At 43.8% G+C, this 16,559-nt stretch overlaps 1 protein-coding gene across 4 annotated transcripts in view; it reads left to right on the top strand.

Moving 5' to 3' along the window:
• The window catches only part of DCAF6 (DDB1 and CUL4 associated factor 6), a 525,140-nt gene that overhangs the window by 84,201 nt on the left and 424,380 nt on the right, over positions 1 to 16,559 (top strand). For all 4 annotated transcript variants that reach the window (XM_085622996.1, XM_085622997.1, XM_085622998.1 and 1 more), the window contains exon 2: positions 483 to 544. In XM_085622996.1, the coding sequence (XP_085479122.1) occupies positions 483 to 544 (62 nt within the window). The remainder of the gene's footprint in view (positions 1 to 482; positions 545 to 16,559) is intronic.

Below are 16,559 nucleotides of genomic sequence, written 5' to 3' on the forward strand. Positions count from 1 at the left end.
ACACTGTAATACAGCTGAATAGAGTTGTTTTCATGTAGGTCATTCACTGATGAAATAATAACTCACTTTAGAGATGTAAACCCCTGCAGTAGTACAACTTGGCCTCTTCCATCTGACCTCTGCATGTCATTTCTACCTCCGAAGCGTTTTTAGTGTTGACTTTGTACTCTTTCAAAAAATGTGTTCTCTATTTGCATTGTATGTTCAGTTTGGTAAAGTTTTTTTCTTTAAAATGTTTTAATTTCCTATTTTAGAGGATACCACACCACGCGTTCCTCCTCTTTCTTTGCACATGTAACAGAACCAGCAAGGTTTCACAATGTTTGTATATTCCTAATTGAACTATTTGTGTATTTTGTGGACAATTATGTGGTTTTAGAGTGCAGAATGCAATGAGCTGTTTGACAAAATTGAACAGTTGATTCTTATTCGTTAGCACAGAACAATTACTTTATTCAAATGTCATCTATTCTTTTCATCAGGACGCAGAGAATTTATCCAGAAATTAAAACTTGAAGCTACATTGAGTGTTCACGATGGGTGTGTAAGTAAAACCATTTTCTTTCTGTGTTTTTTCGTAAATGTAGCATGAGTTACAGTGTCAGGATGGTGTTAAGGGTACACAGTGAAGTCAGTTTGTAAGCAACCCTGGATCTACTTTCCCAAGATGCTGCTACGTGTGTGTAGATTTTGTCTAATCTAATTTGAAAAGTGTCATTCGCATTGGCATTCAAGAAAATCAATTAACCCATTATGTTGAGCTATAGTTAAACATAGGAATGCTGTTCATCTGATTTGTCTTCAATTGAACCATCAGCGTGTCATACTTCACCCACCTCCAAACACCCTTCTGTTTGCCCAGCAACCTCAGTGTATCAGCCTCTACAGCTACAGAAAGCCTCCTCTGATAGGCAAAAATTGTAGTTGCCGAGAAAATCTAACTGAAAAAGTGAAAAGAAAACCGTGGCTCTAATGAGTGGCCTACAGCGGTTGAGAACAGTTCGATATTTGTCATATCATAGCCAAGTTAGGCCAAAGGGTAGCAGGAAAGGGCCTGGTCAGATATTCGTGTAATCACTGTGTAATAAAATTATTGCAAATTATGTGTAGTGAAGGAAATATAAATGGAATATCACCATGGTGAAAAGAATGGGGAAATAAAAGAGAATCAGCAACAGGTATACTAATGAGACAGTTTAGAAATACATGTTATGTAGTACACATGCATAAAATACTTAGAAGTGCACAATATGACAGAGATTGAAGATACAACTACAGTTTTGTCAAATGTAGAACTCAGTATCAAAAATAAATATCTTGGCATATATGCAGTCAATATAAATTGCTGAGTTCAACAAAGGAGGGGTCTAATGAGAGATTGACCACCCGTGTCTTGGTTCTTTCAGCCACTTCCTTAAGGATGGTGGCTAACCTGGTGTTGTCTTTAGCTTGTCGATTGCTCATAAACTCTGGTTCTTGGGGTGATATCGGGGTGACCCAGATCGAGTGGAGCCAGAAGACTATTATGGATGTGAGTATTTTGGCGTCTGTGTTGACAAGTACAGTGGGTCAATATGAAGAACATGCAGTAGGCTCTTTCTGTGGTTTTAAGAGCAGAGTAATTTGTGTCTCTAGCATTGTGTCTGCGACGATTCCACAGTTGACAGTAACATTGTAGACCGCAGCCAATGGTGCCGCCAGGAGAGTAGCGAATGCCTATTAAAATGATGCAGGATAGCCATCCTGTCCTGGGGTTTTTTGGGTTGGTAGGTTGCAGATTGCAACTCCTTTGCTGCTATTTTGTTCCGCAAGAGGCATAAAGTCTATGAGCCTCACAGAGCAATGATAGTAGGGCAAGTAAGCATCCTGCGTGTCCAATGATAGGCTATCTCCAGCAAAAAGTGAAGTGTAGTTTGTGGTGAAAAACAATTAGGATATTCTAAGTGGCCATGTGGGAGGTACCCTACTCATTGAATATGATTTCTGGTGCGCTCTTGTTGAGTCTATATGCCAGCAGACTGTCTGCCATGTCACCTCATTCATAGTATGTGCGGTTTAAGTATAGTAGATTTTTCGATGCAGCGGGTATTAGGAGTTTTTCTAGGTCACCGCTAACCTTACTTAGCTTCCTGTGTGTGTGGAGTGAGTTGTCCTGGTTATGATGTTTCTCTAGGCGTCGCAGTTTCTCCAAGTTCATCTTTTATTTGCTCTCTTAACCTCTCATAGTATGGGAGAGGAGTTCTCCCCATATTACTGCTTTTGTTGCATCCCAGAGGACACTCTGGCACACCTCGCTGCTATAATTTTCTCTGAATGTTCTATCGTCTGTTTTATTTGGTCTCTCTCTGTGGGGTCCCTAAATGCTTTTTCATTAAGGTACCACAGGAGACTGAAGCGGGATAGGGTAGTGCAGTGTCTAGGTTCAACCACACTACTGAGTGGTCTGAAAGCATTTTTGGGAATATGTCTGTGGCCACTGTATGAGGAGTGCTGTGGTCTTCAGGAAAAAGTCAAAGTGTGGAAATTAGCCTTTTTAGGGGCTTACCTGTGCAGGGGTTTACCCTTATTTGTCCACTGCTTCTTTAAACCATCAAAGTAGAGATTGGCACGGAAGCTGGAATATCAAATAACAAGTTTATTAATCTCTCATGAGTGAGACTACATCAATACAGCACCCTCAGGCACTGTAGGAGGTAGTCCATAGTATCCAGAAACCACGGGTCTTATATACAGACTTTGTTGCAAGTAAGCATGGAGACTCAAATAGGCGGCAGAAGCATACATTAGAATAGCTATCGACTAATATGGACAGATAGAAACTTAGTCAGGCAGAGTGGGAGGGGAGATAGAACTGCTTACATCAGTTGGAACATCCTGACAGTTACACTCTAAGACAGGTGCATTCTAGCAGCTACAGGCCTTTCTGAGTTTATACAGTGCTCTGGCTCAATACTGAAGGAGTTAACTACAGTTAATGACTCAAGCAGAATAGAAAGGCAAGCAACAGTGAAGATGGAAGAATCACATGGCTAGCAAAAATGGATGCCGTAACCAAAATGGCTTCAGCTTATGCTAACGGCAATTTCTGCGATTTCCACAAAAGCGTGTATATGATCGATGCACTTTGGAGTAAAAAGGGAAGTTCCTGTCCCCTGGGTGCTGTATTCGCCATATATCATCTAGATTTAACAGATTCAAGTCCGTTAAACTCTGTAGCAATGAGGGCATTGCTCTTGTCTGGACTGGTCGTGTTGGGGATCTGTCGTGTTCTGCATGGATAGTGTTCTAAAATCCCCCACCCTCACATAAGAATGTGTCCTTTGCATGAGTGTGAGATCCAAGGTATCGTAATTGCATAGAACTGTCTTTTCTCAACGTAGGGTGCGTGGAAAGAGTAAATGGTGAGGCCGAGGCCACCCAGTCTACCCTGTATTACATCTAGCACCACCTCCCTCCGTCTTGCAATTTTGAGCCAAGCTGGGAAAACAGGCCATATCGCAACAATATGGCTATGCCTCGAGTTTTAGAATTAGCAACTGCGTGACATTGGGTGGAAGAGCCAGTAGAACTGGAGTTTAGGAACTTCTTTACGGAGGAGGTTAGTCTCTTGAAGGAGGGTTATATTCACCTCTTTTGCTTTAGGCCACTATAAGAGAACTCTCCTTTTAACTGGGGAGTTGAGTCCTTGAATGTTAAGCGTGATGACCGAAAGTACCTCCATGGAGCAGAGAGAAAATTCCCCTGTGGATATCAGTGCATCGGGAGTGAACCCCTTCTAATGGTGAAACCCATTTCCTTCCCAAAGATAATCACAGTGGGGAGTGACAAGGTGCTGTAATACTCCTTATGTTGTTATTTGTACAGCTGTTTTCGCTGTAACAGTAAGTTCACTATATTAACTAAAAAACATGGAACCAGATAATAACTAAAACATAGCTGTGAACATAGATATCTAAAAATCTTAAAAGTAAGCATACAAATGTGTCCATAAGCCACCTCTTTGGGTGCAGCTCACAAAAGTGGGGTTCTAGATCCTGGGCCGTGTCTAGGAGTATCAGCCTGTCTCTGAAGCAAGCAAATGTACTGTGACAGATAGATCAGGTCTGGATGGTCTTGCAGCAAGTCATTGTTAGGGCTAGCAAGTGATCCTAGAAGCAGACTGAGGCATGCAACAGGGATATCTGTCTCTGCAGAGATGGTTTGGTCTGGGGTTCAATAGGGACTGGCCTCCCTACAATGTAACATCGCAAAATGGTGACTTTCCTCAATCCTCCTCAGAGGAGGACAGTCTGGTCTGTTTGTTCCGAAGCTCTCGCAGTCTTTTCCGCTCCATGCGGGCTTTAGTGTAATTAGGTGTGCACCAGCCTCCTCGCATGTCTTTTCTGGAGGTTGTCACTCCCTTGTCAAGGGCATCGCTTGTACTCAGTAGGCCCAGGATATTTCTCTCCTCTGCAATCTCCCGATGTTGTGTTGTGTGCCTTTGTCGGTGAAGAGCAGTCAGAAGGGAAACCCTCATCTGTATGGGATGTTCTCACTTCACAGGTGATAAGTGATCACCGTGAGTTGTCTGCGTCTGGCAAGCGTGAGCGGCAAGACGTCTTAGAAGAGGCATAGAGCGGTGTCTCAGAATAAAACTGGCTCGTGTTGGCTGGCGGCCCGTAGGATAGCCTCTTTATCCGTGAAGAAGTGCACTCTTGTGAGCATGTCTGGCATCAGATTCTTTTTCAGGTGGTAATTTGACTGCACTCTATGTATGTGGTCGAAGCAACGTTGGTCCGTCATTTGATTATTTAAAAGGTTCAGGAACTGGGTTGACACTTATTCCTCTAGGTCTTTATTGTGGATCACTTTGGGCACCTTGGGGAGTCTGATGTTGGTCCTCCGGGATCTGTTTTCGATGTCATCCAGCTTGTTGATTTTATCATTTTGCTGAGTTTCTACGGCAGTCACTCTTTGGGCCAGCTCTTCGTGCTCGTGGGAGGTTACGGCAACTTCACTCTCTACCTGTTCTAGGCATGATTCCGTCTGCTGCATGGAGTGATCCAGGTCTTTGCTGGCATTATTTATATCCTACCACTAGGCCGTCCTGTGCTTGTGGAATTCCACCAGAGGAGCCTTGAATATCCCCTTTAGGGATCACTGCAGAATATTCCAAACAAATTTGTGTGGACAGAATATTGTGTCAGAAATTTAGAGGACCAAAATATCGAGATAAGTGCAAATAGGTAAGTATAGATTTACTATACTTTTAACACCATATCTACGTCCCTTGAAGATATATAGATATGGGGTTTATATAGTAAAACTTTGCTTACCTATAGAAACTTAACTTCAATATATTTTTATTCTTGACACAATATTTTGTTCCATAATATTTTTGTTTCGGATACTATGTTGAACTGCCCCCCTTTAGTGGCCGGAGCCTGAAGATCGGCATCCAACATTTCTGTAGTCTTGTACATGTGGGCTGCTGGCTCCTGGCTTAGGGTCTTTTTGGGTCCTTGCGGGTGTAGTAGGTCGTGGATGGTCACTGCCTTAGAGGCTGTCTGTTTTGCTGCAGCTATGGTGTGAAGAAGTAGAACGGGGTGAGCGACACGCCAGGGCCATTGAAGATGGCATCTGTCTCCATCTCCTCACCACGAGGTTCCACGACTAAACAGTTGCACATGTTTGTCTTGATCTGTCAATGCTTCCAATGAATTGTTGCAATTTCATGAAGAGGGTCAGTGATATAGCCCTAGTATAAGGGTTAGGACTCGTCAAAGGCACAACTATGGCGAGGGGTGGCCGTGCTGTCACCGGCCGCACTGTGCCTATTTAGATCAGGTCTGTGAAGGTTTGTGTTACGCCTGGGTGTGCTAAATGTGCTGCCCCTCCCCCGCAGTTGCATTTCGTGCACAAAAAGTTTGTTCCAAAAAGAGTGAAGGCTAAGTGTGCTTCCTCTGCTAAAGCCCCACTGCTGTGGAAAGCTTTTAAAGATGGAACGGTTGCAGTGCCAAAATGGCTTGTTGGAGCGCTGCAGAGTTTCCACTGTGATTAATTGCTCCCCGCCCAGCACTTGAGCACCACTACCGGCGGCCCCTGCCAACTCACTGATGCCCCGGCGTCTGGATCTTTGGCCGCCTACATAAACCCAGACGATAGCTCATATCTTGGAGTTCAAGCTGGTTGAATCTCGTTGGGTCCATGCCTTGGCCATGCCTCCTACATTTGATTCAAAACAGGATAATCTTCCATTTTTGGATCTTTCCATACAGTTTATAATGTTAAACTGGGGACCTCCTTGTAGTGTAAACCTGTAAGCTATATTGCAGCAGTTGTCCAAGGGGCCTAAAAAATGGACTACGGACAATTCCTTCGTATCCATTAGAACTGCAAATGTTGCCATGACTATTTCAGAGGCAGGGCATCCTTTCCCAAAAGTTGGTAGACAGAATTTACAGAAAACAATTGGTCTTAGGAGCTCTCAAACCAGTCTGCTACTCCCTCTGAAAGTATTATTGACCCCTCGAGAAAAAATCCAAAACACTTGTATTGCAGTATTATGGCATTCAGTCCTTGCAGTGACAAAGTGAGCAAGATAATCAATAACAATTGGTCCATTTTATGATTCAATCAAATATTCGCAGACCCTCCACTTTTTTTAATGTAAAAGAGTTGAAAAGCTCAAAGACATCTGGTACGTTCCTTGAGTTAGAACCCTTAAAGAAAAAATCGATTCAAATACCATTTCCACCTGTTTGGGTCTTCCTGTCGTTATTGGCCACTTTAAATTTCAGAACTGTTCGGTCTGTGCACTAACCGCAAAAACCAAGGAATTCCATCATGGGGCTGCTACTCATGCTTTATCAGTGTATACGAACTGTAAGTTGTCAAATGTAGTGTACGGTATCTGGTGCCCAGGTCAGCTTCTAAATATAGGCCAACCCTCACAAAAAAATCTGATTATGCATCACCCAGCATAATTGCAGGTTTATCTGCCTATCCGAGAATGTCCCCTTTGTATCACACTTCGTTTCAAAGAGCCATACTGAGACCAGCTTACATTGACAAGTAGTAGAACAAATAAAACTGCCTAACAGAAAAGGCAATTTACGACAACTGCTTATCAGAAGTGAATGGCGCTACATCTCTAAATGCCATTCTGTTAACGGAGGTCTTAATACATTAAATTAATTGAGCAGTATGGTTTGTTTGTAATTTCCCTTTTTGTTGTCCCTTCTTACAAGACCTAATTTGCATTTTAACATCTGACCTCATTTATTTTCTGCCTACATTAAGACAATTTATTCTGTGAACCATCCTTGGACAGACTTGTGTTATTCTGGGTTTTTCTTTATTAATTGGAATTTGACTTGTCTTGCTCTAAGTCCCCAATTCATACATGTCCAAGTTATTGGCTACATTGTAAGCATGTAATTCACATACTCTCTGATTCTACTCTTCACCTAATTTTCCCCCCGTGCATTTTTGGTATCTTTGTTACACTGTGAGCCTTAATTGGTCAGATGATTATATCATTGTGCCTTGTCAGTCGCTGACCTTCTCTATTGTTTTATTCTTCTCCTTTTTTGGTTGCCCCTTACTACATCCTTGTGACTTTACCATTGAGTGATATACACAGTCACACCTAATTATACTTGTAATGCATTAACATCTAGTTGATATTTCCCCTGCTCTGTCAGGCCCTGTTGCAAAACCGTTTCTCAATAGTTCTTTTCACTCTAATGAATGGACTCGCAATTGAACCACCCCTTTGGGCGGACACGGTTCAATTGTTTACATGTCTTGACTGCTCCCCTATCATCACGTCAACTAGTAATGTCGTTCCAATGCTCCAGTCCCTGGACAAGTCATCCCATTCGCTGGCAGTAAACAGGACGTTGGCTAGGTGTTCTAGGCCCTCACAAGGTGACCCAAATTTTCTTTCAGTTACCTTTCACCTGAGAGTATAGTAGTCCACGCTTCCTGCTCTTTGAAGCTTGCCCCTCGAGCTTTTTTTTTGCAGCCCCAGTAGACCTGTAATCTAAAAAGCTGTAGGCAAGAAGATCTTTTTGGCGGGGAGCATGGCACTAAATATACATGTGTTGTGGTATATGGTTAACCTAGTTGTCCTGAAACGGCCTGAAATTCTACAAGGGGATTTTTCAGAGATAGTCTTCGATGGCCAGGCTACATCCAGGCAGATTATTCAAACAGGTCTGTATAAGGTAGACTCTATAGCGAACCCTGGCTTCGGACTCCTGATTGTGTTGTGTAGTTCCTATAAATAATATACAGTATATGCGTGTTTAGACAACATACACTGTAGGATTGGTGTCAGACGAACTCTGATCACCCCACCTGGAATGTTGGCCTTCTTGTACCAACTAGCTCACAGTGCCGCTACACTTTCCTCTTACCAAGGAGGGAATAGTTCCATCGAACATGAAAACACTGATCCCTCAGCACCGTGGAAACAATATACTACCTTTCGCTTAGTCACTTGTGCTTACTTAATCTGTCTCCGAGAGAGACACCGAATAAAACAAGCTGGGCGTTTTCAATAATCATTTATTGCACAGTTGTTATTCTGGTGTAGAATAGATGTGCTGCAACAACCGTTAGACAGTATAAGTTATAAATGATTAACCGTACTATAAAGGTAAAAGAATGGTATAGTTCTACCATCTTACTAAAATCATGAATACATTCAAGTATATAAAACACATGATAAAAGATGCATACTCCTACGATGCCTCCCTATCTAGATGTACCTAAGTGTACCTAGCATGGGGTGTAGGTGTTAAGCCAAGAATTCCTCTAGGATTCAGTCAACCCCATTACCTGAAGTGAGACTATGGGACCCCGTCCTGGTCTTGAGCTGGACACCCCCGCAAGGGATGTTAGACCACTGCGAGCTGGAGTGTCTGCATGCAGGAACCTCAGCCTCTCTGGTCAGGATGACGTCAAGCATGAACTTTGTACATAGATTTTATACAGGCGATGGCAGTCCTGCTGTGCTTCCAAGAACCCTCATGCATAATGTATGAGATTTCGAACTAGGGAAAACCCGCGTTCTGAATGCAGTGTAGTATCTAGGTAAAAGGTCAGTCCATGTAAACCGTGACAAAGTGTAATGTAGGGAGAGAATATAGGTGAAGGGTATAGGTGAAGGGTAACAAGTTTATCGAGGCCTATATTATAGTGCCTATATGGAATATGACCATTCCTCTTCGGATGTCCAGACCACCTTCAGATTATAGACCATTTCAGGAGTTTTGGGGTTTCTGATGCAGGTTTAACTTTTCTCAATTCCAGTCCCCCAACCAATTCCAGCAACAATCCCAAATCCAGCTGCTTATGCAGTATAGTTGCAATGGAAAAGGCAGAGCCTTCTCAATCCAAGAGGCCTTCCGCTCTCCCAACCCACCCGGTAAGTAGCTCTAGTTCGCTCCTGTCTGAGTACTTGAGGCCTGTGGGAGGAAAGGAGCCTCCTTTCTACAGGACTAGAAGGCCATAACTTTGGACTAATGAGTCCTTCTGATTCTAGAAAGGAAGTATGCCTTACCGTTCCAGCAGGTCCCTCCACAGATCACAACTAAACGTTCCTGTTTGAAGAGCATCTCTATATTTTGCAACAGGTTGTGGCAGTCCTGCTGCAGAAAAGAGCTGTGAAGTTTGTGCCAGAGCAGGACATTGGGCAAGGGTTCTACTCAAAATATTTCCTGGTTGGTCTGATCCTAGGCCTCTGGATCTTGAATCTCTTCCTCCAGAAGGAAAAATTCAAGATGCTGTCTCTGGGTCAGCCCTGTCTGATGCTGGAAGTAGGATCCTGGATGGTGTCCCTCGATTTCTACGTACTGTTGCAGGGATTCTACACATACACAGAACTATGCGCAGGAATACAGGACCTCGGTGTATATGGGCTAAGCCTTCCTACCGCCTCAGTAGGCACAATCTCAGGATCGACTAGCTATAGTGTCTCACTAGCTCTCTTAAACAATCACGAAGATGCAAATGATTCGACACCCCAGAACACAACACTCCTGACTCTCTCCGGAATCGTGGTAACAAGACGTTCCCTTTCACTCACTCACTCACTCATACTTGTCCACAGTAAGAATTGACAGAGACACTGTTATAGTTCAAAATGTTTATTTTAACTATCGTGCTCTATAACGCAATAGACGAGCCACTGCCAACAGCAAAACGCATAAACCTAAAACAGCATTGTAGCAAGTCCACATATTATAAAGGGAGATGCCATCTTATATAGACAGTGGATAAAGGACTATAAGGCCTAACCACCCTCCCCTTGGTGAGAAGTAGTATTATTATATAATAGAAGATCTCTGGCCTTTGTCAGCAGACCCCATATCTTAGTGGTATATCTACACCATAGGAACAGCATGGCTCTTCTCCCTGGGAAGGTCCCTCTCCAAGTGTGTGCTAACCAAACATGCATTCCCATAATATCAAAGCACGAGTCTTCGGCAGCCGCAGCTGTGTTAGTGTGCTTTGTGTAGGTGCTAGGGACTGACCAGAACAGAATAACAAGGGGCATTGTTTATCGACCTTGCTCAGCGTGTTCAGACTAAACCCCAGGAACAGACCGAGAGCGCACGAAGCAGACGATTCTCATGTGAAAGGCATAAACAGAGTCTTGCAAAATAAAGTCATGTAGTAACGTGCGCAAAAGCAGCATCATGGAAGCAGAGCTCATGCTAACTTAGCGATGTCGACAATGACCCTACCAGCCATATGACAGTACCAGTCCTGCAGTTGCACAGGAGGAACTGAAGTTTTATGGTAGGGTCCACTCGCTGCCAGTTCCTATTCCAACTCTTTGACATCAGCACCTTAACTCTTCACAAATGTGATGGCAGTGGTAGGCTCATCTTGCATGGCCGGGAATCCAGGTATTTCCTTACCTGGATGACTGGCTGCTCAAAGCCGGTTTGCTGCAGCTGGTGGTGCGCCACTTGCAGTTGACAGCATCCTTGCTGTTCGATCTGGGTGTTTTTATCAACGTACCCAAATCTCACCTGGAACCTGCTCACTACCTCCTGTTCATTGAGACAATGCTGGTTACAACATCACTCCGAGCCTTTACTCCTCCTCATCCACATTTGGATGGTGCCTGAATGGGTTCGGGCTTCAGTCCTGATGGTCTTATATCTGCTAGGTTTACTGGCTTCTTTCATTCTCCCAATCAGGTTTGTATGCTGGCTGATGGAGGAGCTTCAGTGGTGCCTCCACAGGCAGTGGTTCCAGCACAGTGGAGATCTGTCAGATACCATTGTACTCTTTTTGGATACTGCAGCAGATCTGGTTGGGTGGAGAGTGAAGAAGAAACTTGCAGCAGGGATTTCCTTCCAGCCCCTGGCACCTGTCGCCACAGTGGTAACAGATGCTTCCATTCTAGGGTCGGGCATTAATCTGGAGCAGCTGGAGATTAAAGGCCTCTGAAATTCAGAAGAGCAGATTGTGCACATCAGCCTGCGCATACTGAGGGGGATTCGGATGGCGCTTGACGTGTTCCTACCTTCACATCCATTGTGAGCGTGACAGACAAGGCAACTGTGATGTGGTATGTGAACAAGCAGGGAGGAGTAGGACCTCATCTTCTATGTCGGCTAGTGCTGCGACTCTAGTCTTGAGCAGATCAGCATGGAGCTTGGCTGAAAGCTAGCCATCTGCAAGCTTTCTGAATTCCAGGGGTACACCTCAGTCAGGTTCATCTTGCCAACCACAAGTTAAGCCTCCATCGGGAGGTGGTACAGTTAAGCTGTGCCCAGTGGGGTACCCTTCACATAGACCTGTTTACACTCACAGCGACATGCATTCACTGCAGTTCTGTACCCTCCTGTATCTGTTGCAAGGAGTCTCCCATACCCTTGATTTCCCAAGTACTGAGGAAGATTTGCCAAGGCCCAAGCCTTCTGATTGCCTCAGATTGGCCAATAAGGATGTGGTATGCAAACCTCCTGCACCTCTTCCTGTGTCTTGCCACTCCTTCTTCCTCTTAGGGCAGCACTTCTTTCTCAGTTAAAGGGACAGGTTCTGCAACCCCGGTCCCCGGAGCCTCCATCTTCATGCCTGGAGATTGATTAAGGACATTCAAGTTCATTCCAATTGATAGTGAGGTTGGTAGATGTTACTGTCTGCTTGCTGTGATACCATCAACAGGGTGTACCTTGGAAGGTGGAATAGGTTTTTCGCATGGTGTGCTGACAACCTAGATCTATTGAATGCTCGTTTGTCAACCATGCCAAAATTTGCACTCCCTCTAGCACAGCATGGTTGTGCTGTGGGCACTTACAAGGGATACCTAGTAGCCTTGTCGGCCTTCCTCTGACTTCCAGACTAACCATCTTGTTCCCATTGTCATACATTTGTTGAAGGACTTTACGAATATGTTACTCCCTTTGTCATGTTGCAGTGGCTACTTAATGTAACTTTGACATTATCGATGAGTTTGTCTTTTGAACCACTTCATCTTGCCAGTTAGGGCTATTGACATGTGAAACTGTTTTTCTACTTCCCAATATTTTGGTGAGACACATCACTGAGATGCAGGAACTGAGTATAAGCCTATGTTTTATTTATTTTTCCCCGATAAGGAAGTCCTTCGAACCAGAGCTTCTTTGCTGCCTAAGGTGGTGATCAAATTCTATTTGAGTTCATTCCTTTATCCTCCTGTCCCTTTACCCCCTCCACATCCCATTGAGAAGGCTGAAAGGTTATTCGGGCTTGATCTAAAAAGGGCGTTTAGTTTTTACATTGACCATTCCAAAGATTTACGGATTAACACCAGCTTTTCTTAGGATACACCAGCAAAAGTGATGGAAAAGCTGTTCAAAAGAGGATCTTATTGAGGTGGATCTTATTGTGTATTAAGATGTGTTCTGTTTTAGCATATAAAGAGATGCTTGAGGGCATAAGGGCCCATTTCACCAGGGCCAAATTCTGTACCTCTACATTAGCAAGGGGAGTTCCTGTAGTTTAAATCTTTAGATCAGCAACATAGGTGTCTTCATACTTTTGCTAAGCACTGCTGCTTCAATTCGAAAGTGGGACGGGATGGCCATTTTTCTCATTCTGTAATCCTGAAAGTCCTTGACTGACCATCCCTTCAAGTTTCTCCTCTTGGTGGGTTACTGCTTGGTAACCAATTCAAAAGGTGAGAAATTTCAAGTAGAATCATCCATCAGAATAAAAGGTTACTTAACTTTGGTAACAATATTTATGGTGGATACTCTATCTACCTGCACATTCTTACCTATCCACCCTCTTTTTCCCCTTGAAGGATGGTAATAGATGACGTTAATAAATAGTTTCATCGCACTACACCCCTGAAGAATTGATGTCGTTGTTCTTTTTCCGCCTTGTTGGAACGGAAAAATACATGGGAGGCTAACGCCAGGGTCCCAGGGTGAGCGTTTTACGGCTCCATTGACATTACACTGATATTGTTTTCTGCTCAGGCACATATAATAGATTGCCGTGTATTTTTAAGATTGAGCCATAAAGTTTTAAAGCCGCTGTATTTAAAATATGGGATTCATAGGAGACAGTGGCACCGACCTGTTATCCAATATGCGCTTTTTTGATGTTGCTGTGGGGTTGTTTTTTTTTTAAGATCAGTGAGAAACTTGAATAATTAGGACTTACTGAGCTAGCAAAGTTGTTTCATTTGCTTATGTATCTGTTTTATGGACAAGAATGTAATAAACATATTTATTTGCCTTTACCTTTCATGTGCTGGTAGAGAGCCAGCACTCCTCTACTAGCTTGGAAGAACCATTGAAAAGTTTCCACCTCTAGTCCAGTGCCTGCGATATTCCAAATATTAGGAATCCCCAGGTAGATAGACTATCCACCAGAGAGATTGTTGCTGAAGGTATATAACTTTTTCTTATGGGATAGTGTGTGCCTTATTCAGCTACAGAGGCTCTAGCTCAATACTTCACCTTGGGCCTTTTGACACCATCTCCCCACTGGGCTGTTTTAAGCACTTTCTTGACAATTTTCCTGCAAGCCTTCTGTGGCAAGAATCGAAAAGGAAGCTCATAGGATTGGCAGCCAGACGGAAGAGGAAGAGGTGTGCGTTAGGAGCAGGGCTTAGACATTTGTGGTTCAAGAAGGTGGAGAGTGCCTTGCTGCCCAGTCAGACTTCATTAGATGTTGTTGAGAGATGATAGTGACTAAGTTGATCTGGTTGGTAATGGGTGATGGTGTGGGTTTTAGAGATACTCCTTTAAATTAGAGTTGTTCCATTACATTTTGGGATTTCTAATTCAAAGTACATTGGGGGAATGGTGGGACCATGAGGCACATGAATTACATAGTTAGGAACTTAATTGAAACTTTTTTTGTATTAACATTTCTTTGAGTTATACATATAATAAACAAAAAGGGTCAAAGTGTATCAACAATTCTGATAGTTGTTTCCAGATTACAGTAGTTAACCAGGTTTAGTGGAGAACCAATCATAAAGGCATGACTAATAAACAAATACTCCAGGTATCAGAACTCCTGCCACGACTGAGTCACAAAAGTATAAAAGTTTACACTGTTCACAGGAGAGCATGTTAACGTATTGATGGGAACATAATAAGAGAGTGTGATGTGTGTCAGGTCATCAACAATAAAATGTTAGTTCTTCTTTTACAACACTTGATCGAACTACTGACAGTTCAAAGTCACCTGGAAGAAAGGTACGGAGCTTTCCTATCTGCTGAAATTTACCTTTCTGCTGCCCATCAGGGGAACAGTGGAAGTTTTTTTTCCATACCTGCCTTGCCACTATATCCGTAGGACTTGATCCAATTTCTTGATCAGGTTCACAAAAGAATCCCAAATGAAACACGCTGAACTTGGCCCTTTCTGCATGGTCATCCCCAAACTTTTTGCCTTCACCTTCCTGTTTTCTGTATTTGTTTTTGTTGGCCTTTACGGCTCTTTACACTTTACTAGTACTAACCAGTGCTAAAGTGCTTGTGCGCTCTCTTTATCGCGTTAAAATGTGGTAGAATTGGCTTACACTCAATTGGCATATTTAATTTACTTGCAAGTCCCTAGTAATGTGGTAACGGCTGTGCCCAGGGCCTGTAAATTAAATGCTACCAGTGGGCCCACAGCACTGATTGTGCCACCCTCTTAAGTAGCCCTTTAAACATGTCTCAGTCATGCCATCGCAGCCTGCGCGTGCAGTTTAAAACTGCCATTTCATCCTGGCAGAATAAACCTTTTGCCAGGCCCAAACCTTCCTTTTTAATACACGTAAGGCACCTCTAGGTTAGCCCTGGGCAGCCCAGAGGGCAGGGTGCAAAGTATTTAAAAAGTTGGACATGTACTTTTAGGTTTTACATGTCCTGATAGTGAAAACCACTTACATTCGGTTTTCACTACTGCAAGCCCTATCTCTCCCATAGGATAGCTTTGCAGTTATCTTATATTTATTTAGCTGTAACTTCCAAATTTGAACAGGTAACTAGTTCATGTTGGGTGTCTTAAGAATTATAATAAAAAATTCTGCCTTATGGTAAAGTCCGATTTTAAACTACTATTTTGAAAATGCCACTTTTAGAAAGTTGCCATTTCCTGCTCTAACCATTTACTGCCTGCAGCCTGTCACTGAGTCCCATGCCTGGGTGTAGTTGGCATTTGGACTTTGTGCATTCCGCCTAGACAGCCACACACAATAGAGAGCTTGTCAGGGTGAGAGGGCAGAGCCGGGCACAGCCCTACTTACACTTGAATGGGCTGTGTCCTGACTCCACAAAAATGGCTGCATGCCCCCTGTAGTTAGGCTGGAGCCAGGGCAAGGGAGGCAGTAAGCCTGTGCACTTCAAAGGGAAACCTCTAGCAGCTTCTCCCATTTTGAAGGAGGTACTTGGTATAAATAGTGGACGTCAGACACAAACTCGTCAGTACACTTCTGAACTTGTGGAGACTCTGCCCTCTGCCAGGAAGAGGGACTGCTGTGCTGTTGAAAGGACTGCCACTCTGCTGGTCTATTGCCTTGCTGGACCATTGCCTTGGACTGCTACCTTACTGGGTTGCTGTCCTCCTCCCTGACTTAGAGGGATTGGACCTGCACTTGAACCCAGGACTCCCAGAGTGACTCCAAGGGCTAGTCTGCTGGGTGTCTGTTCAGAGCTACAGGGACAAAATAGGCTCCCAATCTCCTGCACTTGTCCCCAGATCCAGCTGGAGTAAACCCCTTACCCTCAAGTGGTGTCCCTCCAGTCCTGGATGCTTGGTGTGGCCTCAGTGAAACCAAATTAAAATTGTTGGGCTCTTTGCGACCATTTATGCCAAAATCTTGCTTCTTGCACTGCCCGCGAACACGAAGTTTCATCATCATGACTCTTTGCGCTACAGCATCAACCGCTCGCACGAAGCGCCACCATAAAGATCTGGCCCAAAGGTTGCCGATGACAACAGGATCTTCGCGCTACAACAATGACTGCCTGTGATGCCAGGCTGCTCTTTGCGCTACATTGAAGACAGTCCGCAACGCTTTTCTGCTCCTTGCGGCCCCCTCCACTGAGAACAGGACTCCTTGCGCT

This window comes from Triturus cristatus, chromosome 8 (genome assembly GCF_964204655.1).
Source record: "Triturus cristatus chromosome 8, aTriCri1.1, whole genome shotgun sequence".
NCBI lineage: Eukaryota > Metazoa > Chordata > Amphibia > Caudata > Salamandridae > Triturus > Triturus cristatus.